This window comes from Salvelinus fontinalis, chromosome 17 (genome assembly GCF_029448725.1).
Source record: "Salvelinus fontinalis isolate EN_2023a chromosome 17, ASM2944872v1, whole genome shotgun sequence".
NCBI classification, from domain to species: Eukaryota; Metazoa; Chordata; class Actinopteri; order Salmoniformes; family Salmonidae; genus Salvelinus; species Salvelinus fontinalis.
In genome coordinates this window covers 48545550-48571044 of record NC_074681.1, presented here as the reverse complement: position 1 = coordinate 48571044, position 25495 = coordinate 48545550, and the positions used below count along the sequence as shown (strand labels likewise).

Here is a 25495-nt window from a genome sequence, read left to right as displayed (position 1 = left end):
TACAGCAAATGAAAGACAAACGTCTTGTGAATCCAGCCAATATTTCAGATTTTTTGAGTGTTTTACAGCGAAAACACAATATAGCATTATATTAGCTTACTACAATAGCCAGAAACACAACACCATTTACCAGCAGCAAAGGTTAGCGATCGTAACAAGCAAGCAAAAGATATATAATTTGACTAACCTTCATAAACTTCTTCAGATGACAGTCCTGTAACATCATATTACACAATGCATATAGGGTTTGTTCGAAAATGTGCATATGTAGCGGCACAAATCGTGGTTATACAATGAGATTAGTGGCCAAACTTCAAGCAATCTGTCCGGCGCCATCTTGGAGAGGCACCTAATCTAATCGAAAACTATTCATAAACTTGACAAAAAAATACAGGTTGGACAGCAAATTATACATTAGTTCTTAATGCAACCGCTGTGTTAGATTTTTAAAATTAACGTTACTGCGCAATACAGCGTGCGCTAAAGCGAGACCGCACCGAAATTCATGGCGGAATTATTGTTTAACATTTGTCAACATAAATACGAATTAACAACATAAAGACTTCTTACTATTTGACGAGCTTCCATCAGATTCTTGGGCAAGGTGTCCTTTCTCCAGAACAATTGTCTTTTGGTTGAAAGATGTCCTCTTCTCCTGTAGAAATAGCAGCTAACGCTAGCTATATGCAGGAGAGGTGTCCAACTCGTGAAAGCACTTGACTAAGAAATTCCAGAAAATCGCAATAAACTGATATAAACTGCTATAAGTCGGTTTAAATTAACTACCTTATGATGTCTTTAACACCAATAACGAATAAAAACATGACCGGATATATCTAAAGGCCTATAACCGGAGCGTTCTAGAGCCACAGCCAGATGTCCTCCCTGCGCCAGAGCGAAGTGAAAAATGGCCGGACACTTTGTTCCGAGGTCTTTTATAAGCTTTCAGTTCTGCCTAGCAACCCCATTTCAACTCTCACTATTCGCTGACACCCAGGGGAAGACGTATGCAGTGCATCTCAACCAATAGAAGACAGGCAGATTTATAAACAGATCTCAGAACAGCAAGAAGATTTATGCATTCTCACATCCTCAAAGGAAAAATGCTCTAACTCAAGTTCTGTTTCACTCACAGATATAATTCAAACGGTTTTAGAAACTAGAGAGTGTTTTCTATACAATAGTAATAATAATATGCATATTGTACGAGCAAGAATTGAGTACGAGGCAGTTTAATTTGGAAACGAAATTATTACAAAGTGCAAATAGCACCCCCTATTGAGAAGAAGTTAAAATAATGTCTGTGAGTATAACAGAACTGATATGGCAGGCGTAACCCCGAGGACAAAACATACCAAAAAAAAAAAAACGGCTTACCACTTTTTTCAACTTTAATTATAAGGCCAAGTCCTCCCAGATTGCAGTTCCTAGGGCTTCCACTAGATGTCAACAGTCTTTAGAAAGAGTTTCAGGCTGGTTTTTTGAAAAAGGACCCAGAAAATGTAGTTTTTCTAGGTGGCTCCCATTTTGGATGTAGTGTTTCCAAGCGCGTTGAAGAAAGCGCAATAACAATACAATAACGATTCTCCCTCTTAAATGTTATCATTTATTTGCGTATTAGGATACCTAAGGCTTGATTATAAACGTTGTTTGACTTGTTTGGAAATTTTTATTAGTAACGTTTGGGATTAATTTTGTATGCATTTTGAAGGAGGGACAATGGGTGGATTATTGACTGAAGCTCACCAGCTAAACTGAGTTTTTATGGATATAAAGGACATTATCGAACAAAAGGAACATTTGTGATGTAACTGGGACCTTTTGGAGTGCCAACAGAAGAAGATCATCAAAGGTAAGGCATTTTTTTAATCGCTATTTCTGACTTTTGTGTCGCACCTGCCTGTTTGAAATATGATTTTCATGTGTTTGTATGCGGGGCGCTGTCCTCAGATAATCGCATGGTTTGCTTTCGCCTTATTGCCTTTTTGAAATCTGACATGACATGGCGGCTGGATTAACAAGAAGTTAAGCTTTATTTTGATGTATAACACATATTTTCAAGAATGTTAAATATTTGAATTTAGTATTTTTGAATTTCGCGCTCTGCAATTTCACTGGATGTTGGCCAGGTGGGACGCTATCGTCCCACCTACCCTAGAAAGGTTAACACTTTTTTGGTTACTACATGATTTTTTACTGTATTCTACATTGTAAAAATAAAGACAAACCCTTGCATGAGTCTGTGTCCAAACTTTTGACTGGTACTGTATGTCTGTCTGTCTCATCTGTTGGATCTATAGGCTGCGCACTTCCAGATCCACTGGTTAAACGTGTAGCCTACATGTGCACATCCGTCAGTTTTGCATCCCTAAATGATCCCAGATTGTCTGGGGTCTTAGAAGAGTAATACGTTTGTGTGGATAGGACCCAGGATATTACTCACGCAGCCTACTAGCACAGCATAGAAAGAGGAGCATTGAGAGGGTGAATGTCGCATATTGCAGACCTGGGTTCATATTGTGCCCGAATGAACACGACCCTGAACAGTAACACCCTGGCAGGTAACATAATTCATTATCCCGACAGTCACTGACAGACTCAAGCTTCCCTGTGGACCCCACAGACACAACCACAGGGTCAGAGTGCTTCGGTGCTTTCATCACCTCATCAATATTACACTAGTCCCCGGCAGAAGAACTTAATACAGCCATTGACAAGTGTCAAGATAAGCCAGAGTCACAATAGCGGACGTGAGCCAGTGTGACATTCTCCATCGACGGGGGGGGGGGGTCAAATATGGCGCCTGATGTCGGTTTTGGTTGCGCAAGTTTGAGAAAGCTCAAAGGGGTATAGGGTCAGTTCCATTTCATCTAGTCAATTTGGAAAGGTAAAGAGAAATCTGAGATATTTCCTGATGTTCTTGGTCATTTTCAAGTCATTTTATATACGTACATGCATGTAACTGCCAAAATAAAGGAAACCCCCAACATAGTGTGTTAATAGGGCATTGGGCCCTTACCAGCTGCCAGAACAGCTTCAATGTCTCTTGGCATAGATTCTGCAAGTGTCTGGAACTCTATTGGAGGGATGCGACACAATTCTTCCACAATAAATTCCATCATTCAGTGTTTTGTTTATGGTGCTGGAAAACAGTCTCAAGTGCCGCTCCATAATCTTCCATAATTGTTTATTTGGGTTGAGATCTGGTGACAGAGAGACACCGTTTTTAAAACACCTATGCTCCTTTGAGACTCCTCTCAAAGTCACTGAGAGTGTTACAAAGCATTATACCTGCATCATAATGCATTACACCTGCAGGCTTTAAAAGTGAAGTTAAATTTTTCACAACATGATGTTTCCCCACCCTGAAAGTATTCTATGGGCCAATAGAAACTGTAATCCATGGTTCGAACAGCCACTACAAACTGAGGAACCAATTGACTTTAAATTGTAAAATACTGAATTTATCCTTTGAGTAATTTTTTGCCTGAAATTATGATGGGATTATGGGACCCCACCCTGGCTTTAACTGTCATTCCTCTTCACCCCGGTGAAGGGTCAACGATGTCATCCTGCGGGTGAATGAGGCAGACGTGCGGGACGTGACCCACAGTCGGGCGGTGGAAGCTCTGAAGGAGGCCGGGTCGCTGGTGCGCCTCTACGTCCGCCGGAGGAAGCCTGTCTCCGAGAAGGTGATGGAGATCAAGCTAGTGAAAGGACCCAAAGGTACACAGCAACATCACAAGTGTTAAATCAACTAAATAGTGTTACATTTAATTCAACACACTTATCCACACTACAGAGTTAATGCTACATGAAGCTTTTTTAGAGGGCCCAAAGGTAGTGTATTCCTCCATACAGTTGTTAGAGGGCCCAAAGGTAGTGTAGGGGGGAGACTATTTTGGAGTTGTTTCTTAAAATCAGTTTTTCTTGAACCTTTCACGAGTACCTACCCCAGGTCCGGGAGCCCCCCCCCCCCCCCCCCCCACACACTGAGTAGCATCGCTAGCATAGCGTCACAATTAAATAGTAGCATCTAAATATCATTAAATCACAAGTCCAAGACACCCAATGAAAGATACAGATCTTGTGAATAAAGGCACCATTTCAGATTTTTTAAATGTTTTACAGGGAAGACAAAATATGTAAATCTATTAGCTAACCACGTTAGCAAAACACACCATTTTTCTTTGTCCACCATTTTCTCACCACCAGTAGCTATTCACCAATTCGGCTAAACTAAGATATTGATAGCCACTAACCAAGAAAAAACCTCATCAGATGACAGTCTGAAAACATATTTATGGTATAGGATAGGTTTTGTTCGAAAAATGTGCATATTTCAGGTATAAATCATAGTGTACAATTGCACCCAACATCACAACTGACTAGAATAAATACACAGAGCAACGCGTATTACCTAATTACTAATCATAAAACATTTCGTAAAAATACACAGCATACACTAATTGAAAGACACAGATCCTGTGAATACAGACAATATTTCAGATTTTCTAAGTGTCTTACAGCGAAAACACAATAAATCGTTATATTAGCATACCACATGTGCAAACATTACCAGAGCATTGATTCTAGCCAAAGAGAGCGATAACGTAAATATCGCTAAAATATACTAATTTTTTCACTAACCTTCTCAGAATTCTTCCGATGACACTCCTGTAACATCATATTACACAATCCACATAGAGTTTGATCGAAAATGTGCATATTTAGCGGCACAAATCGTGCTTACACAATGGAAATACTGTCCAACTACTCAAGCAATCTGCCCGGCGCCATCTTTAAAATACAACTATTTTTATCGAAAACTATTCATAAACTTGACTAAAAAAATACAGGTTGGACATGAAATGAAAGATGCATTAGTTATTAATGCATAGTTAGATTTAGATTTTTAAAATGAACGTTACTAGACATACAGTGTGCGTTACAGCCAGACTAGTGCCGCAATAACGGCGTCACTATTCACCATTATTGAGTTTACATTTTTCCACATAAAAATGGAATAACATCATAAATAGCTCTTACTTTTCTACGAGCTTCCATCAGAATCTTGGCATGGTGGTCCTTTGTCCAAAATAATCGTTGCTTGGTTGTAAAACGTTGCATTCAACTTCTGATATAGCAGCTAACAATAGCTATTTTGCCCCAACGTGTCCAAATCCTCAAGACGCAATACTGAGGAAATTCCGAAAAATAGCAATATACTCGCATAATCTGATATAACTCGGTTTAAAATAGCTTCGTTATGATGTTTCTAACACCTATATCAAATAAAATTACATACGGATACATCTAACGTTGGTAAATGAGCGTTTGAAAATGGCATCCTGAGGTCCATCTCTGCGTAATGCTCAGCTTCGAAAGGAAGGCGTACCTCACTCCTTGGCCTTTTATAACCTCTGAGAGCTACCTAGGAAGCCCATTCCACTTCTCATTGGTTACTGACATCCAGGGGAAGGCGGGTGCAGTTCATATCGTTCCATAGGATACACACAGACCTTTAAACTGATGAGACCAGAGCTTCGCTCTCAGACCTTCGCAGTACCTGTCATGGATTTCGCTGTAGACAGAGTTCTGGGTCACCCACAGACAAAATTCCAACGGCTATAGAAACTAGAGAGTGTTTTCTATCCAATAATTATAATAATTATGCATATTGTACGAGCAAGAATTGAGTAGGAAGCCGTTTAATGTGTAGTGCAAATTATGCTAATGCGAAACAGCACCCCCTATAGTTGCAAGAAGTTAACTCTGTTTGTAGTGATTTCAAAATGTCACACAAAAAATGTACATTTGTGACGTGCTCTATCAGTATCAGTTGTTGTTGCATTTGCTAATTAGCATTAAAAACTGATTTGTTTTAATCTCTAAATCAAAGTATAATTACACTTTTAAAGCCTCAGATGAAGCTATCAAAACAAGTATTTTGGCTAGCTAACAGTCAACTGACAAGCTAGCTAACAAGCTGTTTGGCTTGCTAGCCAGGCCTCGTATTTCCCGGTGCCACCAACGACCATGGTTAGTTGTATATGGGACAGTTGTAACACTGTCTTCGATGGTAAAAATGTGGTGTAATTGAACAATTAGGATTTTTTGAAACTCATATTTGGATGAAAATACACTAAGTCGACATTTTCCTTTTATCTGTTAGGCATGTAATATTGCCCAGAACTGAGTATCCAAAATATAATATTTTGCATTAGCGTTTAAAAAAGTGTACATTTTTCTGAAGTATTATCTTGGTTGCACAACCAAAGTTGATGTAAATAAGTTATATTTTATATAAATATGTGAATGTGTCTTTGTAATTGCATATATCATTTTAAGTAAGGGGTGACGTACAGCATTGCGTTACACCTAACCCCAAGCATAGAACTCTTTCCAAATTAGTCTTGTGAGAACATACAACAATAATTGTCATCAACTATACCTCATCTTACTGATAAAAAATGATATGTTTAGATACATGCATAATGTTCTATAGGTCAATAATCAAAACTGAGAGGTGGCAAAAAAAGTAAGGCTTCCTCAAATTAAATAATTGATGGATTACGATTGACCAGTGTTACAATTGTCCCCGGTCTCCCTTACTTCTCTATAGGGCCCAAGGGTAGTGTACTCCATACATTTCAGGGCAAAAGGTAGTGTGATCCATACATTTCCGGGCCAAAAGGTAGTGTACAATAGGTAGTGTGGCAATAAAAAGGTAGTGTGGCAATACTTTGAGAAGTTAAATGAGAAGGAAGTGCTAACTTAGCGAGGTGCAATTGAGGTACAGTAATCGTACAACGGGTGCAATGCTTATGCATCTGAATGGGACGCACCGTGAGACCCAAACTGTTTCTGGCAGCAGCATTGTAAATGCATGTGGAATTTTATGAATTTGTCTTATAGTTTGAGCTGGAAACCCCTAAAGGCAGTTTAAACATTAAGAAATGTTTTCATTTGTCACATCCGTACTACACACATTTCAAGGCCTAAAGTAGGGCCCAAAAGTAGACTGTTAAGCGTTAGCTAGCTACCTGAATACTCTAACCAGCTACCTTGCAAGCCACGTGGAAAGGTTAGCTAGCGCTAGCTACCTGATAAGCGTAATCATTATTAGTAAGGCCTAGATAGAACCATGCTAAAATAAGGTTATTCTACTGCCAATGTTTTACCTATGGAGATTGCATGGCTGTTTGCTAAATTTTATACGTCAGCAATGGGTGTGGCTCAAACTTCCGGCACCGACAGAGATGGCCACCTCGCTTCGCATTCCAAGGAAACTATGCAGTATTTTGTTTATTTATGTGTTATTTATTACATTGGTACCACAGGTAATCTTAGGTTTCATTACATACAGTCGAGAGGAATTACTGAATATAAGAGCAACGTCAACTCAGCATCATTACAACCAGGAATATGACTCTCCCGAAGCGGATCCTGTGTTTTGCCTTCCACCCAGTACAATGGATCTGATCCCAGCCGGCGACCCTAAACAACGACGCCGTAAAAGGGGCAAACGAAGTGGTCTTCTGGTCAGGTTTCGGAGACGGGCACATCGCGCTCCACTCCCTAGCATACTACTCGCCAATGTCCAGTCTCTTGACAACAAGGTTGATGAAATCCGAGCAAGGGTAACATTCCAGAGAGACATCAGAGACTGTAACGTTCTTTGCTTCACGGAAACATGGCTCACTCGAGAGACGCTGACGGAGTCGGTGCAGCCAGCTGGTTTCTTCACGCATCGCGCCAACAGAAACAAACATCTTTCTGGTAAGAAGTGGGGTGGGGGTGTATGCCTTATGGTTAACAAGACGTGGTGTGATCATAACAACATACAGGAACTCAAGTCATTCTGTTCACCTGATTTAGAATTCCTCACAATCAAATGTCGACCGCATTATCTACCAAGGGAATTCTCTTCGATTATAATCACAGCCGTATATATTCCCCACCAAGCAGACACATCGATGGCCCTGAACAAACTTTATCTGACTCTATGTAAACTGGAAACCACACACCCTGAGGCTGCATTCATCGTAGCTATGGAGTTTAACAAGGCTAATCTGAAAACAAAACTCCCTAAATTCTATCAGCATATCGATTGTGCTACCAGGGCTGGTAAAACCTTGGATCATTGTTATACTAACTTCCGCGACGTATATAAGCCCCTCCCCCGCCCCACTTTCGGAAAAGCTGACCACGACTCCATTTTGTTGCTTCCAGCCTACAAACAGAAACTTAAACAGCAAGCTCCCGCGCTCAGGTCTGTTCAACGCTGGTCCGACCAATCTGACTCCACGCCTCAAGACTGCTTCGATCACGTGGATTGGGATATGTTCCGCATTGCGTCCAACAACAACATTGACGAATACGCTGATTCGGTGAGCGAGTTCATTAGAAAGTGCATTGACGATGTCGTACCGACAGCAACGATTAAAACATTCCCAAACCAGAAACTGTAGATTGATGGCAGCATTCGCGTGAAACTGAAAGCACGAACAACTGCTTTTAACCAGGGCAAGGTGACCGGAAACATGACCGAATACAAACAGTGTAGCTATTCCCTCCGCAAGGCAATCAAACAAGCTAAGTGCCAGTATAGAGACAAAGTAGAGTCGCAATTCAACAGCTCAGACACAAGAGGTATGTGGCAGGGTCTACAGTCAATCACGGATTACAAAAAGAAACCAGCCCCGTCGCGGACCAGGATGTCTTGCTCCCAGACAGACTAAATAACTTTTTTGCTCGCTTTGAGGACAATACAGTGCCACTGACACGGCCCGCTACCAAAATCTACGGGCTCTCCTTCACTGCAGCCGAGGTGAGTAAAACATTTAAACGTGTTAACCCTCACAAGGCTGCAGGCCCAGACGGCATTCCCAGCCGCGTCCTCAGAGCATGCGCAGACCAGCTGGCTGGTGTGTTTAAGGACATATTCAATCACTCCTTATCCCAGTCTGCTGTTCCCACATGCTTCAAGAGGGCCACCATTGTTCCTGTTCCCAAGAAAGCTAAGGTACCTGAGCTAAACGACTACCGCCCCGTAGCACTCACTTCTGTCATCATGAAGTGCTTTGAGAGACTAGTCAAGGACCATATCACCTCCACCCTACCTGACACCCTAGACCCACTCCAATTTGCTTACCGACCCAATAGGTCCACAGACGACGCAATCGCAACCACACTGCACACTGCCCTAACCCATCTGGACAAGAGGAATACCTATGTGAGAATGCTGTTCATCGACTACAGCTCAGCATTTAACACCATAGTACCCTCCAAACTCGTCATCAAACTCGAGACCCTGGGTCTCGACCCCGCCCTGTGCAACTGGGTCCTGGACTTCCTGACGGGCCGCCCCCAGGTGTTGAGAGTAGGTAACAACATCTCTACCCCGCTGATCCTCAACACTGGGGCCCCACAAGGGTGCGTTCTGAGCCCTCTCCTGTACTCCCTGTTCACCCAAGACTGCGTGGCCATGCACGCCTCCAACTCAATCATCATGTTTGCGGACGACACTACAGTGGTAGGCTTGATTACCAACAGCGATGAGACGGCCTACAGGGAGGAGGTGAGGGCCCTCGGAGTGTGGTGTCAGGAAAATAACCTCACACTCAACGTCAACAAAACAAAGGAGATGATTTTGGACTTCAGGAAACAGCAGAGGGAGCACCCCCTTATCCACGTCGACGGGTCAGTAGTGGAGAAGGTGGAAAGTTTTAAGTTCCTCGGTGTACACATCACGGACAAACTGAATTGGTCCACCCACACAGACAGCGTTGTGAAGAAGGCGTTGTGAGAAATTCGGCTTGTCACCAAAAGCACTCACAAACTTCTACAGATGCACAATCGAGAGCATCCTGTCGGGCTGTATCACCGCCTGGTACGGCAACTGCTCCGCCCACAACCGTAAGGCTCTCCATAGGGTAGTGAGGTCTGCACAACGCATCACGGGGGCAAACTACCTGCCCTCCAGGACACCTATACCACCCGATGTCACAGGAAGGCCATAAAGATCATCAAGGACAACAACCACCTGAGCCACTGCCTGTTCACCCCGCTATCATCCAGAAGGCGAGGTCGGTACAGGTGCATCAAAGCAGGGACCGAGAGACTGAAAAACAGCTTCTATCTCAAGGCCATCAGACTGTTAAACAGCCACCACTAACATTTAGTGGCCGCTGCCAACATACTGACTCAACTCCAGCCACTTTAATAATGGGAATTGATGGAAATTAGGTAAAAATGTAACACTAGCCACTGTAAACAATGCCACTTAATATAATGTTTACATATGTATATGTATATACTGTACTCTATATCATCTACTGCATCTTGCCATCTTTATGTAATACATGTATCACTAGCCACTTTGAACTATGCCACTTTATGTTTATATACCCTACATTACTCATCTCATATGTATATACTGTACTGTATACCATCTACTGCATCTTGCCTATGCCGTTCTGTACCATCACTCATTCATATATCTTTATGTATATATTCTTTATCCCTTTACACTTGTGTGTGTATAAGGTAGTAGTTGTGGAATTGTTAGGTTAGAATAGTTGTTGGTTATTACTGCATTGTCGGAACTAGAAGCACAAGCATTTCGCTACACTCGCATTAACATCTGCTAACCATGTGTATGTGACAAATAACATTTGATTTGATTTGAAATAGACGAATCTACTAATTTGAAGGGGTGTCCACATAGTTTTGTGTATATACAGTGCCTTCGGAAAGTAATCAGACCTCTTGACTTTTTCCACATTTTGTTAGGTTAACAGCCTTTTTCTAAAATTATTTTTTTTCCCTCATCAATCTACACACAATACCCCACAATAACAAACGAATACTGTTTATTTTTTTTTATTTTTTTTTACGTGTACATTTTATAAAATAAAAAACTGATCACAAAAGTATTCAGACCCTTTACTCAGTACTTTGTTGAAGTTTGGCTCACCTGTATTTGGGGAGTTTCTCCCACTCTCTCCAGATCGTTTCATGCTCTGTCAGGTTGGATGGAGAGCGTTGCTGCAAAGCAATTTCTAGGTCTCTCCAGAGATGTTAGATCAAGTTTAAACCTGGGCTCTAGTTGGGCCACTCAAGGACATTGAGACCTGTCCCGAAGCCATTGCCTTGACTGTGTGCTTAGGGTCGTTGTCCTGTTGTAAGGTCCTGAGCACTCTGGATCAGGTTATCATCAAGGATCACTATGTACTTTGCTCCGTTCATCTTTGCCTCGATCCTGACTAGTCTCCCAGTTCCTGCCGCTGAAAAACATCCCCACAGCATGATGCTGCCACCACCATGCTTCACCGTAGGGATGGTGCCATGTTTCCTCCAGACTTGACGCTTGGTGTACAGGCCAAAGAGTTCAATCTTTGTTTCATCAGACCAGAGAATCTTGTTTCTCATGGTCTGAGTGTCTTTAGGTGCCTATTGGCAAACTCCAAGCAGGCTGTCATGTGCTTTTTACTGAGCAGTGGCTTCCGTCTGGCCACTACCATAAAAGCCTGATTGTTGGACTGCTGCAGAGATGGTTGTCCTTCTGGAAGGTTCTCCTATCTCCAGAGGAACTCTGGAGCTCTGTCCTAGTGACCATCGGGTTCTTGGTCACCTCTCTAACCAAGGGCCTTCTCCCGCGATTGCTCAGTTTGGCCCGGCGGCCAGCTCTAAAAAGAGTCTTGGTGGTTCCAAACTTATTTCCTTTACCTTCTTAGGGCTGCAATCCCGGGAACGGGATCGATATGACAACAGCCAGTGAAAGTGCAGGGCGCCAAAAAAAAAAAAAAAAAGAAATCTCATAATTAAAATTCCTCAGACATACATGTGTCTTATACCATTTTAAAGGTAATCTTGTTGTTAATCCCACCACAGTGTCCGATTTCAAATAGGCTTTTCAGCGAAAGCACCACAAACGATTGTTAGGTCACACCAAACCACAATAAGCACAGCCATTTTTCCAGCCAAAGATAGGAGTCACAAAAAGCACAAAGAGATAAAATTAATCACTAACCTTTGATGATCTTCATCAGATGACACTCATAGGACTTCATGTTACACAATACATGTATGTTTTGTTTGATAAAAGTTCATATTTATATAAAGAAATCTGAGTTTACATTGGCGCGTTACATTCACTAGTTCCAAAAACATCCAGTGATTTTGCATAGCCACATCGTTTCAACAGAAATACTCATCATAAATGTAGATGATAATACAAGTTATACACATGGAATTATAGATATACCTCTCCTTAATGCAACCGCTGTGTCAGATTTAAAAAAAACTTTACTGAAAAAGCAAACCATGCAGTAATCTGAGACGGCGCTCAGAACAATAGTCAAATTAGCCGCCATGTTGGAGTCAACAGAAACCAGAAATTACATGATGAATGTTTCCTTACCTTTCATGATCTTCATCAGAACGCACTTCCAGGAATCCCAGGTCCACAATAAATGCTTGATTTGTTCGATAATGTCCGTTATTTATGTCCAATTAGCTACTTTTGTTAGCGTGTTTGGTAAACAATTCCAAAGTCAACAAGCGCGCTCCCTAAAAGCTGATGAAATGTCCAAAAGTTCAGTAACAGTCAGTAGAAACATGTCAAACGATGTATTGAATCAATCTTTAGAATGTTGTTAACATAAATCTTGAAGAACGTTCCGACCGGAGAATTACATTGACTTCAGATGAGCGATGGAACAGAGCTCCCTCTTATGTGAACGCGCATGGTGAAAGCATGGTCAGGTCATGGCAGACCTGACTCATTTCTCTCTCATTCGGCCCCCCTTCACAGAAGAGGCATCAGACAAAGTTCTACAGACTGTTGACATCTAGTGGAAGCCGTAGGAAGTGAAAACTCATTCATGTCTCGCTGTAAATTCAATGGGATCGACCAGCCTAATAATTTCCACTTCTGATTTATTCTCAGGTTTTTGCCTGCCATATGAGTGCTGTTATACTCACAGACATAATTCAAACAGTTTTTTGAAACTTCAGAGTGTTTTCTATCCAGTACTAATAATAATATGTATATATTAGCAACTATGACTGAGGAGCAGGCCGTTTACTCTGGGCATCTCTGTGCACCTTTCATCCAAGCTACTCAATACTACCCCTGCAGCCACAAAAAGTTAAGAATGATGGAGGCAACTGTGTTTCTGAAGACCTTCAATGATGCAGAAATGTTTGAGTCGTTGCTCGACACAATCCTGTCTCAGAGCTCTACGGACAATTCCTTTGACCTCATGGCTTTGTTTTTGCTCTGACATTCACTATCAACTGTGTAGGACCTTATATAGAAGGTGTGTGCCGTTCCAATCAATTGAATTTACCACAGGTGGATTCCAAGTTGTAGAATCATCTCAAGAATGATCAATGGAAACAGGATGCACCTGAGCTCAATTTCCAGTCTCATGGCAAAGGGTCTGAATACTTATGTAAATAAGGTATCTGTTTTTTATTTGTATTAAATTGGCAAAAATGTCTAAACCTGTTTTCGCTTTGTAGTTCTGCGGTATTGTGTGTAGATTGAGGAACATTTTATTTAATCCATTTTAGATTAAGGCTGTAACGTAACATTGTGGAAATAGGGAAGGGGTCTGAATACTTTCTAAATGCACTGTATATGAACAATTCAGTCACTAATCTCGGTTAACTCAAACAAAAATGTCTCATTGTTGGAAATTCCGATTCAATGTCTCCACTCTCGCAAACGGAAAAGCCCCCCTTCGAAATTGTCACCTGTGTTTATCATTCGTGTGTATAAAGTAGAGAATGAGACTCAACATGGAAGTGTGTGAGGAGGATATTTGGCACTGCTATTTAGAATCATAGCATTGTTCCATTCCATCCCTTCGTTTAAGCCACTGCAACAGTTGTTTAAAATTAGTTGCACTTTTCGTCCAAATATTGTTTTTTAAATTTGAGTCCCGACTGAATGTTCTAGGCTACTCAATGCTTTGTTATTGGTGCTAATGAATACAATTACATTTCTAAAGGAGTCAAATAATTTGTAGGAAACCGTTTTGTCGTCATTGTGATGTCATCAGATTGACCTTGGATGTAGTATAACATTAGCTAACTAGCTATGATTGAGGTTAAAGTATACAGTATACCACAAAACATGCATGCTCCAGTTTTCACGCAAAAGTTTCACGACTAGGTGAGAAATCGATATGCAAAAAACACATTTCCAATTCACACGTGTATAATCCAAACTTGTACATGTGTGAAATACGACAAATATAAGCTCCCACCTAATAATAAGCTCCCACCCACGTAAAGTTTAGTTTTTATAAATGTCAACTTTTAATATAATAATAATAATTATTATATTAAAAGTTTGCATTTATAAAAACTAAACTTGACGCGGGAATGTTCTTAGCTTCCTGCAAACTTTAGGCAAATATATACTGAAAAGACAAAAAAATGAATTTTTTTGCATTATACAATAGCTATTATTAATATTTATTATCAATTTCATTTCCATGATCATTGCAGAATAAATTCTTTACCTTTTCTAACTGTGATGGTTTCATACTCGTGATGTAGCCTAATTTACAGTAGTAAATAGATACACTAATTCAAGTATTTTGCTCTAACATTGCAGCATATTTTGTTTCTGGAAAAAGTCAACGCAAACGTTATAGAATTCAAATGATCTGTTTACAGGTCCACAACATTTTGCAATTGTTGTTTTTTTAAATTCTGAAAATGTCGCAGTTTGATTAAGTTTGATTAAGTTCGCCATTGCTATTTCCTTTAGAAACTGCCATGGCCTAATTGTAAGGGCTGTTGTCCTCCTCTTCCTCGGACGAGGAGAGGAGAGAAGGATCAGTGGACCAATACGCAGCAGTAGGAAAATAAGCCATCTCTTTTATTGAATACGACGGCAAAACAAAACACTTACAAAACTAACAAAATAAGAAAACGACGTAGACGAAACCTGAACATGAACTTACACAACTATACGTAGAACTCACGGACAGGAAACAGACTACATCAAACGAACGAACAGCCAAACAGTCCCGTATGGTACAGACATGGACGACACAGGAGACAATCACCCACAAACAAACAGTGAGAACACCCTACCTAAATATGACTCTCAATTAGAGGAAAACGCAAAACACCTGCCTCTAATTAAGAGCCATACCAGGCAACCCAAAACCAACATAGAAACAGAAAACATAGACTGCCCACCCAAAACTCACGCCCTGACCATCACACACATACAAAAATAACAGAAAACAGGTCAGGAACGTGACAGAACCCCCCCCTCAAGGTGCGAACGCCGGGCGCACCAGCACAAAGTCCAGGGGAGGGTCTGGGTGGGCATCTGACCACGGTGGTGGCTCAGGCTCCGGACGCTGTCCCCACACCACCATAGTCACTCCCCGCTTCTGTATTCCCCTCCCAATGACCACCCTCCAACTAAAACCCCCTAAATGAAAGGCCAGCACCGGGATAAGGGGCAGCACCGGGATAAGGGGCAGCACCGGGATAAGGGGCAGCACCGGGATAAGGGGCAGCACCGGGATAAGGGGCAGCACCGGGACAAGGGGCGGCAGGTCCCGGCTGAGAGACTCTGGCAGATCCTGGCTGAGAGACTCTGGCAGATCCTGGCTGAGAGACTCTGGCAGATCCTGGCTGAGGAACTCTGGCAGGTCCTGGCTGAGGAACTCTGGCAGGTCCTGGCTGAGGGACTCTGGCAGGTCCTGGCTGAGGGACTCTGGCAGGTCCTGGCTGAGGGACTCTGGCAGGTCCTGGCTGAGGGACTCTGGCAGGTCCTGGCTGAGGGACTCTGGCAGGTCCTGGCTGAGGGACTCTGGCAGGTCCTGGCTGAGGGACTCTGGCAGGTCCTGGCTGAGGGACTCTGGCAGGTCCTGGCTGAGGGACTCTGGCAGGTCCTGGCTGAGGGACTCTGGCAGGTCCTGGCTGAGGGACTCTGGCAGGTCCTGGCTGGGGGACTCTGGCAGGTCCTGGCTGGACGGCTCTGGCAGGTCCTGGCTGGACGGCTCTGGCAGGTCCTGGCTGGACGGCTCTGGCAGGTCCTGGCTGGACGGCTCTGGCAGGTCCTGGCTGGACGGCTCTGGCTGGTCATGGCAGGACGGCTCTGGCTGGTCATGGCAGGACGGCTCTGGCTGGTCCTGGCTGGACGGCTCTGGCTGGTCCTGGCAGGACGGCTCTGGCTGGTCCTGGCTGGACGTCTCTGGCCCGACGGGCAGCTCAGTAGGGAGGAGACGGAGAGACAGCCTGGTGCGTGGTATAGGCACTGGCTGCGCTGGAGAGGAGGAAACAGCTGGAGAGAGAACCCGGAGAGACAGCCTGGTACGGGGGGCTGCCACCGGAGGACTGGTACATGGAGGTGGCACCGGGTATACCGGACCGTGAAGGAGGACACGTGCTCTTGAGCACCGAGCCTGCCCAACCTTACCAGGTTGAATGGTGCCCATAGCCCTGCCAGTGCGGCAAGGTGGAATAGCCCGCACTGGCCTATGCTGGCGAACCGGGAACACCATTCGTAAGGCTGGTGCCATGTATGCCGGCCCTAGGAGACGCACTGGTGGCCAGATGCGTTGGGCCGGCTTCATGACATCCGGCTCGATGCCCAACTTAGCCCTCCCAGTGCGGCGAGGTGGAATAGCCCGCACTGGGCTAAGCACGCGTACTGGGGACACCGTGCGCTTTACCGCATAACACGGTGTCTGACCAGTACGACGCCCTCTCACTCCACGGTAAGCACGGGGAGTTGGCTCAGGTATCCTTCCCGGCTTTGCCACACTCCTCGTGTGCCCCCCCCCCCCCCCAAGAAGTTTTTGGGTCTGACTCACGGGCTCCCAACCGCGTCGCCGCGCTGCCTCCTCATACCAGCGCCTCTCTGCCTTCGCTGCTTCCAACTCCGCCTTGGGACGGCGATATTCCCCTGGCTGAGCCCAGGGTCCTTTACCGTCCAGGATCTCCTCCCAAGTCCAGGAGTCCTGGTTGCTCTGTTGAGCTTTCCCTTGCCGCTTGGTCCTAGTTTGGTGGGTGATTCTGTAAGGGCGGTCCTCCTCCTCTTCTACCGAAAAGGAGGAGTAGTGATCGAACCAAGGCGCAATGGAGTTTAACGACATAATTTATTTAACAAAACACGAAAATGACTAAACTAACAAAACAACAAACGGTGTAGACAGACCTATACGACGAACTCACATAAATACACGTAGAACGCACGAATAGGACAATTAGACTACACAAACCGAACAAACCGTAACAGTCCCGTATGGTACAGACATGGACGACACAGGAGACAATCACCCACAAACAAACAGTGAGAACACCCTACCTAAATATGACTCTCAATTAGAGGAAAACGCAAAACACCTGCCTCTAATTAAGAGCCATACCAGGCAACCCAAAACCAACATAGAAACAGAAAACATAGACTGCTCACCCAAAACTCACGCCCTGACCATCACACACATACAAAAATAACAGAAAACAGGTCAGGAACGTGACACTAATTCCAATACTTTTTGTCACCATAAAAGATGAATGCTGGGTGTTTTTCAAGCAAAGTTTTTATACTTATTCATGCCCCCACAGTTTCAGGACAGGTCTGATTTATAACTGTAAACATGTTATTTTGATAACACTATAGCTTATGATTGTCAGCCCAACATCCTTTTTTACTCTAGTTTAGTGTCTGGTGAATGTCTGTTTAAATGTCACACCACGTTAAATATATATGTAATGGCGACTGTTGCGCCTCACCTTCTTATTCATTACTTTAGTTTAACACCAGCTGTCATGTGTATTCATGCTTTTATTGAGGTTAACCTGGTCAAAGGAATGTAGCATGAGTACTGGCAGTGTGGATGTGTTTTGTTTCTTTCCTCTTTTTTTAGCAAAGTAGCTTTAGTTAAAATACCTCATTGTTCTATTGCCTGTATAATCATATGGCAATTACATTTACATTACATTTAAGTCATTTAGCAGACGCTCTTATCCAGAGCGACTTACAAATTGGTGCATTCACCTTATGATATCCAGTGGAACAACCACTTTACAATAGTGCATCTAACTCTTTTAAGGGGGGGGGGGTTAGAAGAATTACTTTATCCTATCCTAGGTATTCCTTAAAGAGGTGGGGTTTCAGGTGTCTCCGGAAGGTGGTGATTGACTCCGCTGACCTGGCGTCGTGAGGGAGTTTGTTCCTCCATTGGGGTGCCAGAGCAGCGAACAGTTTTGACTGGGCTGAGCGGGAACTGTACTTCCTCAGAGGTAGGGAGGCGAGCAGGCCAGAGGTGGATGAACGCAGTGCCCTTGTTTGGGTGTAGGGCCTGATCAGAGCCTGAAGGTACGGAGGTGCCGTTCCCCTCACAGCTCCGTAGGCAAGCACCATGGTCTTGTAGCGGATGCGAGCTTCAACTGGAAGCCAGTGTAGAGAGCGGAGGAGCGGGGTGACGTGAGAGAACTTGGGAAAGTTGAACACCAGACGGGCTGCGGCGTTCTGGATGAGTTGTAGGGGTTTAATGGCACAGGCAGGGAGCCCAGCCAACAGCGAGTTGCAGTAATCCAGACGGGAGATGACAAGTGCCTGGATTAGGACCTGCGCCGCTTCCTGCGTGAGGCAGGGTCGTACTCTGCGAATGTTGTAGAGCATGAACCTACAGGAACGGGTCACCGCCTTGATGTTAGTTGAGAACGACAGGGTGTTGTCCAGGATCACGCCAAGGTTCTTAGCACTCTGGGAGGAGGACACAATGGAGTTGTCAACCGTGATGGCGAGATCATGGAACGGGCAGTCCTTCCCCGGGAGGAAGAGCAGCTCCGTCTTGCCGAGGTTCAGCTTGAGGTGGTGATCCGTCATCCACACTGATATGTCTGCCGGACATGCAGAGATGCGATTCACCACCTGGTTATCAGAGGGGGGAAAGGAGAAGATTAATTGTGTGTCGTCTGCATAGCAATGATAGGAGAGACCATGTGAGGATATGACAGAGCCAAGTGACTTGGTGTATAGCGAGAATAGGAGAGGGCCTAGAACAGAGCCCTGGGGGACACCAGTGGTGAGAGCACGTGGTGCGGAGACAGATTCTCGCCACGCCACCTGGTAGGAGCGACCTGTCAGGTAGGACGCAATCCAAGCGTGGGCCGCGCCGGAGATGCCCAGCTCGGAGAGGGTGGAGAGGAGGATCTGATGGTTCACAGTATCAAAGGCAGCCGATAGGTCTAGAAGGATGAGAGCAGAGGAGAGAGAGTTAGCTTTAGCAGTGCGGAGCGCCTCCGTGACACAGAGAAGAGCAGTCTCAGTTGAATGACTAGTCTTGAAACCTGACTGATTTGGATCAAGAAGGTCATTCTGAGAGAGATAGCAGGAGAGCTGTCCAAGGACGGCACGTTCAAGAGTTTTGGAGAGAAAAGAAAGAAGGGATACTGGTCTGTAGTTGTTGACATCGGAGGGATCGAGTGTAGCTTTTTTCAGAAGGGGTGCAACTCTCGCTCTCTTGAAGACGGAAGGGACGTAGCCAGCGGTCAAGGATGAGTTGATGAGCGAGGTGAGGTAAGGGAGAAGGTCTCCGGAAATGGTCTGGAGAAGAGAGGAGGGGATAGGGTCAAGCGGGCAGGTTGTTGGGCGGCCGGCCGTCACAAGACGCGAGATTTCATCTGGAGAGAGAGGGGAGAAAGAGGTCAAAGCACAGGGTAGGGCAGTGTGAGCAGAACCAGCGGTGTCGTTTGACTTAGCAAACGAGGATCGGATGTCGTCGACCTTCTTTTCAAAATGGTTGACGAAGTCATCAGCAGAGAGGGAGGAGGGGGAGGAGGATTCAGGAGGGAGGAGAAGGTGGCAAAGAGCTTCCTAGGGTTAGAGGCAGATGCTTGGAATTTAGAGTGGTAGAAATTGGCTTTAGCAGCAGAGACAGAAGAGGAGAATGTAGAGAGGAGGGAGTGAAAGGATGCCAGGTCCGCAGGGAGGCGAGTTTTCCTCCATTTCCGCTCGGCTGCCCGGAGCCCTGTTCTGTGAGCTCGCAATGAGTCGTCGAGCCACGGAGCAGGAGGGGAGGACCGAGCCGGCCTGGAGGATAGGGGACATAGAGAGTCAAAGGATGCAGAAAGGGAGGAGAGGAGGGTTGAGGAGGCAGAATCAGGAGATAGGTTGGAGAAGGTTTGAGCAGAGGGAAGAGATAATAGGATGGAAGAGGAGAGAGTAGCGGGGGAGAGAGAGCGAAGGTTGGGACGGTGCGATACCATCCGAGTAGGGGCAGTGTGGGAAGTGTTGGATGAGAGCGAGAGGGAAAAGGATACAAGGTAGTGGTCGGAGACTTGGAGGGGAGTTGCAATGAGATTAGTGGAAGAACAGCATCTAGTAAAGATGAGGTCAAGCGTATTGCCTGCCTTGTGAGTAGGGGGGGAAGGTGAGAGGGTGAGGTCAAAAGAGGAGAGGAGTGGAAAGAAGGAGGCGGAGAGGAATGAGTCAAAGGTAGACGTGGGGAAGTTAAAGTCACCCAGAACTGTGAGAGGTGAGCCATCCTCAGGAAAGGAACTTATCAGGGCGTCAAGCTCATTGATGAACTCTCCAAGGGAACCTGGAGGGCGATAAATGATAAGGATGTAAAGCTTGAAAGGGCTGGTAACTGTGACAGCATGGAATTCAAAGGAGGCGATAGACAGATGGGTCAGGGGAGAAAGAGAGAATGTCCACTTGGGAGAGATGAGGATCCCAGTGCCACCACCCCGCTGACCAGAAGCTCTCGGGGTGTGCGAGAACACGTGGGCAGACGAGGAGAGAGCAGTAGGAGTAGCAGTGTTATCAGTGGTAATCCATGTTTCCGTCAGTGCCAAGAAGTCGAGGGACTGGAGGGAAGCATAGGCAATGCCACAATGCCTTGGATTCCTAGGAAACATTTTTCCCCGTGATTGTTGTTTGCTGGTGATGGGAATGTCATTATTGTTACGCTAATACAGTGAGTGTGACTTTTTTTCAGCATACATATTTATTTTCAGAGATTGGTTAACATTATGAAAATTCTCCCCTTGTCTCAACCAGGTCTTGGTTTCAGTATAGCAGGGGGAGTGGGGAACCAGCACATCCCAGGGGACAACAGCATCTACGTCACCAAAATCATCGAAGGAGGAGCTGCGCACAAAGACGGGAGGCTACAGATAGGAGACAAACTTCTGGCTGTAAGATCACTATTTCCATCGTCCTTCATTCCACTCATTTAGTTACGTGGTCATTATTACAGATACATCAACGTGTTCTAATTAAGTACCTCAGAGCCCTTGCATTAAGGCTTCACCATTTCAATGAGACAGGATTGGTGAGTGTTTTGACACATTTGTGTTTTTTATGTTACTGTTTTTTATTTTTTTATTTTACCGTTATTTTACCAGGTAAGTTGACTGAGAACACGTTCTCATTTGCAGCAACGACCTGGGGAATAGTTACAGGGGAGAGGAGGGGGATGAATGAGCCAATTGTAAACTGGGGATTATTAGGTGACCATGATGGTTTGAGGGCCAGATTGGGAATTTAGCCAGGACACCGGGGTTAACACCCCTACTCTTACGATAAGTGCCATGGGATCTTTAATGACCTCAGAGAGTCAGGACACCCGTTTAACGTCCCATCCGAAAGACGGCACCCTACACAGGGCAGTGTCCCCAATCACTGCCCTGGGGCATTGGGATATTTTTTTAGACCAGAGGAAAGAGTGCCTCCTACTGGCCCTCCAACACCACTTCCAGCAGCATCTGGTCTCCCATCCAGGGCCTGACCAGGACCAACCCTGCTTAGCTTCAGAAGCAAGCCAGTAGTGGTATGCAGGGTGGTATGCTGCTGGCTCAATGCTGCTGCTGCTGTTACTGTTGTGTGTTTCCATATTTGAGTGTGCAGCTCCCTGTAATATAAAGTTTGTATGATATGTTTTGAGGGTGCACCTTTAACCTCTCTGGGATATGTGGGACACCTGGCCAACTTCCTATGAAAATGCAGAGCGCCAAATTCAAATAAATGACTATAAAAATGTAACTTTCATGAAATCACACATTCAATATAACAAATTAAAGCTACACTTGTTGTGAATCCAGCCAACGTGTCAGATTTCAAAAATGCTTTACGGCGAAAGCAAACAATGCTATTATCTGAGGATAGCACCCCAGCTAACAATCACAGACTTGCACAACGTGACTACAAAATATCTCAAAAGTTACCTGTAAGCTTTGTCCAAACATTTCAAACCACTTTTGTAATACAACTTTAGGTATTTTTTTTACGTAAATAATCGATAAAATTGAAGACGGAATGATCTGTGTTCAATACCGGAGGAAAACAATGCTAATGTCGTGTCTTTGCTATCGTTAAATTGAAGACTTATAGTTTTTATCAAAGATTCCTGTAATTAGGGATTACGCGATCACTTGAGTAATAACGTAACTAATTAACTATGAATTCTAGGGCACCAGGGAAAGTTATTAGATTACAAAGTTATAATTTCCCAATATAACCTTTCAGATAAGTTCATATCTGATCAATAGTCTTCTAATTAATGATTTATTTACTTTACTTCACATTAGAATCATTCCAAACATCGTAAATTGTTGATTATCTGCACGAACCCAGTCTTCACTATGAGTCATCCATACATCAATTGTCTTAAATCATTTATTTATTGCTAACTAATTAATTCACAGAAATGCACAAACAAACAAACAAACTTAAAATAGTTACATGAAATGATGGGACAGATATGCCCTAGGGGGCTAAACCGGCATGGCGGCTCATTAGACAAAAGGGAGAATGGGGGGTCGATTCAGAAGTCACTACAGAGTATACTCTTTATAACAATTGACATGCTAATCCTTACACATGAACGCTCACTCATTCGGGAACGATTGCAATCAATATATATATAGTTACGCTCTGTGTGTGTCGTCTTGATCGTTGGAGAGAAGTTCGTTTTGGTTGGAGTTTCTTCTGTCTCGGTTATTGTGGATAGTTCAGTGACATTCGTTATAGAATGGATGTTTCAGCGGTTGTCTTTCTTCGCGTTCAATGATACCGAATTCCTAGCTGCAGACTAGTAGTTAATATCAAAGACTTGTTCTTATTCGGCTAAGAGTTTAACCAAGTGGTATGGTTAAAGATTCAGCAATGGTACTCAACCTTCGTTCTCCTCCTGGAGAGAAAACATGGTCTAATGGTAATTTCTCAGAGTTGGCTTTTATTCAGATAGCAGGAAGGGGCTGTCCTTGGATGTCTGACCCAACTGGCTCAGGGGCAGGTCCTCGGGTTTAGTTCAAATCAAAAGGGATTTGTATTTTTCTTAATTAAACAGTCCAAAATCATATTATACAATTATACAAACGGTATCATACTCACTCATTTATTTTATACAACAAACCGATGTAAACCTCATATCTGAGGTTATTATATAAACAGCGGTATGGTAATGTAGTCCCACAGTCTCTCATGAGTTTCCCACGTGGTGGCCAATGGGCATGTTAATAGCTGGACTCTCCACCGATCTTTTATACTTTTGCAGGAACATGAAATATGTTCGTACCTCAAGTTCTGTGAGGTGGGAGAAAATTCCTTTGTCCTGAAAGTTTACCCTCTGTCTAATACTGTTGGGCCATGAGGAGATTCTCAGGAATTTACGACCTCTCTGTGACAGCATGGGTTGAAAGGGCAGGGAAAGGGAGGGAGAGGGGGATGGGGTTTGCAATACCCAAGCAGGCGATGTCATGACACTAACAAACAGTACATTTCACTGGAGCCTCATTCTGAACATGGCTACTTCTTCATTTCTCAAAGGAAAAACCTCAACCAATTTCTAAAGACTGTTGACATCTAGTGTAAGCGATAGGAACTGCAGGAAGGTCCCTTAGAAATCTCGATTCCCAATGAAAACCCATTGAAAAGAGAGTGACCTCAAAAAAAAGAAAATCAGAATGGTTTGTCCTCTGGGTTTTGCATACCAAATAAGTTATGTTATAGGCACAGACATGATTCAAACAGTTTTAGAAACTTCAGAGTGTTTTCTATCCAAAACTAATAATAATATGCATATATTAGCATATGGGACTGAGTAGGAGGCAGTTTACTCTGGGCACGCTTTTCATCCAAACGTGAAAATGCTGCCCCCTACCCTAGAGAAGTTAAAGTAGATATCTGCACTTGCCTCATAATTTTTTTAACTTCTGAATTAATTCAATGTTCCCCTTTATTCTTGAAGAATATAACTTAGAAATGCCTCATGAACTTTAGTTCAACTGCCATCAGAACCCAAAATATAACCTTATTCAACCCATAAGAGTCTAAGCCCTGCTCCATTCGGAACCTACAGACAATTTTGTGAGAAGAGATTTTCGAGATGTCTCATGGTATGACAAACACCACTCTAGCTCTGTCACCTTTTATCGCAGATGTGGAAGTGCGACATCAGCGGATGCGTTTGGATTGAGACGCATCCAATGCAACAACAAAAAATATTTGTATTTATTTTGCTAACTAGATTCCCGCAGGGGTGCAGACACTGACTCTAGGGGGTTAACTCCAATGTTGATAAGTAAATGGAAACAAGCACTTTATACCCCTCAAAACATGGTTAAAACTATAATGTTAATATCTTAATATTAATATAATGTTAATATAACATGAATGCTCAGTACTTGCATCCATAGTGTCTATGAATTTCAGTGGTTACATTTCTCCAGCCCTATCCTTCAGCTTTTTACCAAAACGGGTGGGGAGTTCGCTTCGTTTCAACTGCTGATTGCCGTTTTAACTGTGTTTTACAAATGTGTACATTCACTTCTGATCTCACATCAATAAGTGTAAACTTGTCCGAGTGGTCCATACAACGTGTGTGTATATCTGTCTCTGTGCAGGTGAACAGTGCTTGCCTTGAGGAGGTGAGCCACGAACACGCTGTGACTGCCTTGAAAAACACCCCCGACGTGGTCTACTTGAAAGTAGCAAAACCCAACAGTGTCTTCATGAATGACAGTTTCGCCCCGCCTGACATCACCAACTGTGAGTTTCCACTTTGTGAGTTTCCACTGTCTTTCCCCTTTGTGACTTTCTACTTTGACTTTCCACTGCGAGTTTCCACCTAGTGAGTACATCCCCTTTGTGAGTTTCCACATTTGATAAATTGTTATGAGGGTCATCCACCTCACTCCTCAGGTGAAACCTCTGCCTCAATATATACACTATCCTGCTGCCTACAGAATGGTATTCTAAAACAACTTAACCTTGTGAGTAGGAATTGGTATTGTAATCTGATGGTTATTCCAATTCCCTCATATTTAAGTGAATCTCTGAATTCATTCCAACAAAAAAATGGAAATAGCCAATAGCCCGTGTCAGAGAAAAGTTTGAACAACAATCCCTGTAGTGACATTAACAGCTATTCCCCTAATCACATATTGTGGGGGGGAAAGGAGTCCCCAAACGATCAAAAAACAATTTGCGAAACTG

The 25495-nt window shown here is 43.8% G+C and overlaps 1 protein-coding gene across 24 annotated transcripts in view; it reads left to right on the top strand.

Moving 5' to 3' along the window:
* Positions 1-25495, top strand: part of LOC129814510 (discs large homolog 1-like protein) — a 254606-nt gene that overhangs the window by 150876 nt on the left and 78235 nt on the right. For 14 of the 24 annotated variants that reach the window (XM_055867689.1, XM_055867684.1, XM_055867677.1 and 11 more), the window contains 3 exons: positions 3557-3726; positions 21059-21195; positions 24904-25063. In XM_055867689.1, the coding sequence (XP_055723664.1) occupies positions 3557-3726; positions 21059-21195; positions 24904-25063 (467 nt within the window). The remainder of the gene's footprint in view (positions 1-3556; positions 3727-21058; positions 21196-24903; positions 25064-25495) is intronic. The other 10 variants (XM_055867694.1, XM_055867691.1, XM_055867690.1 and 7 more) reach the window with 1 other exon arrangement.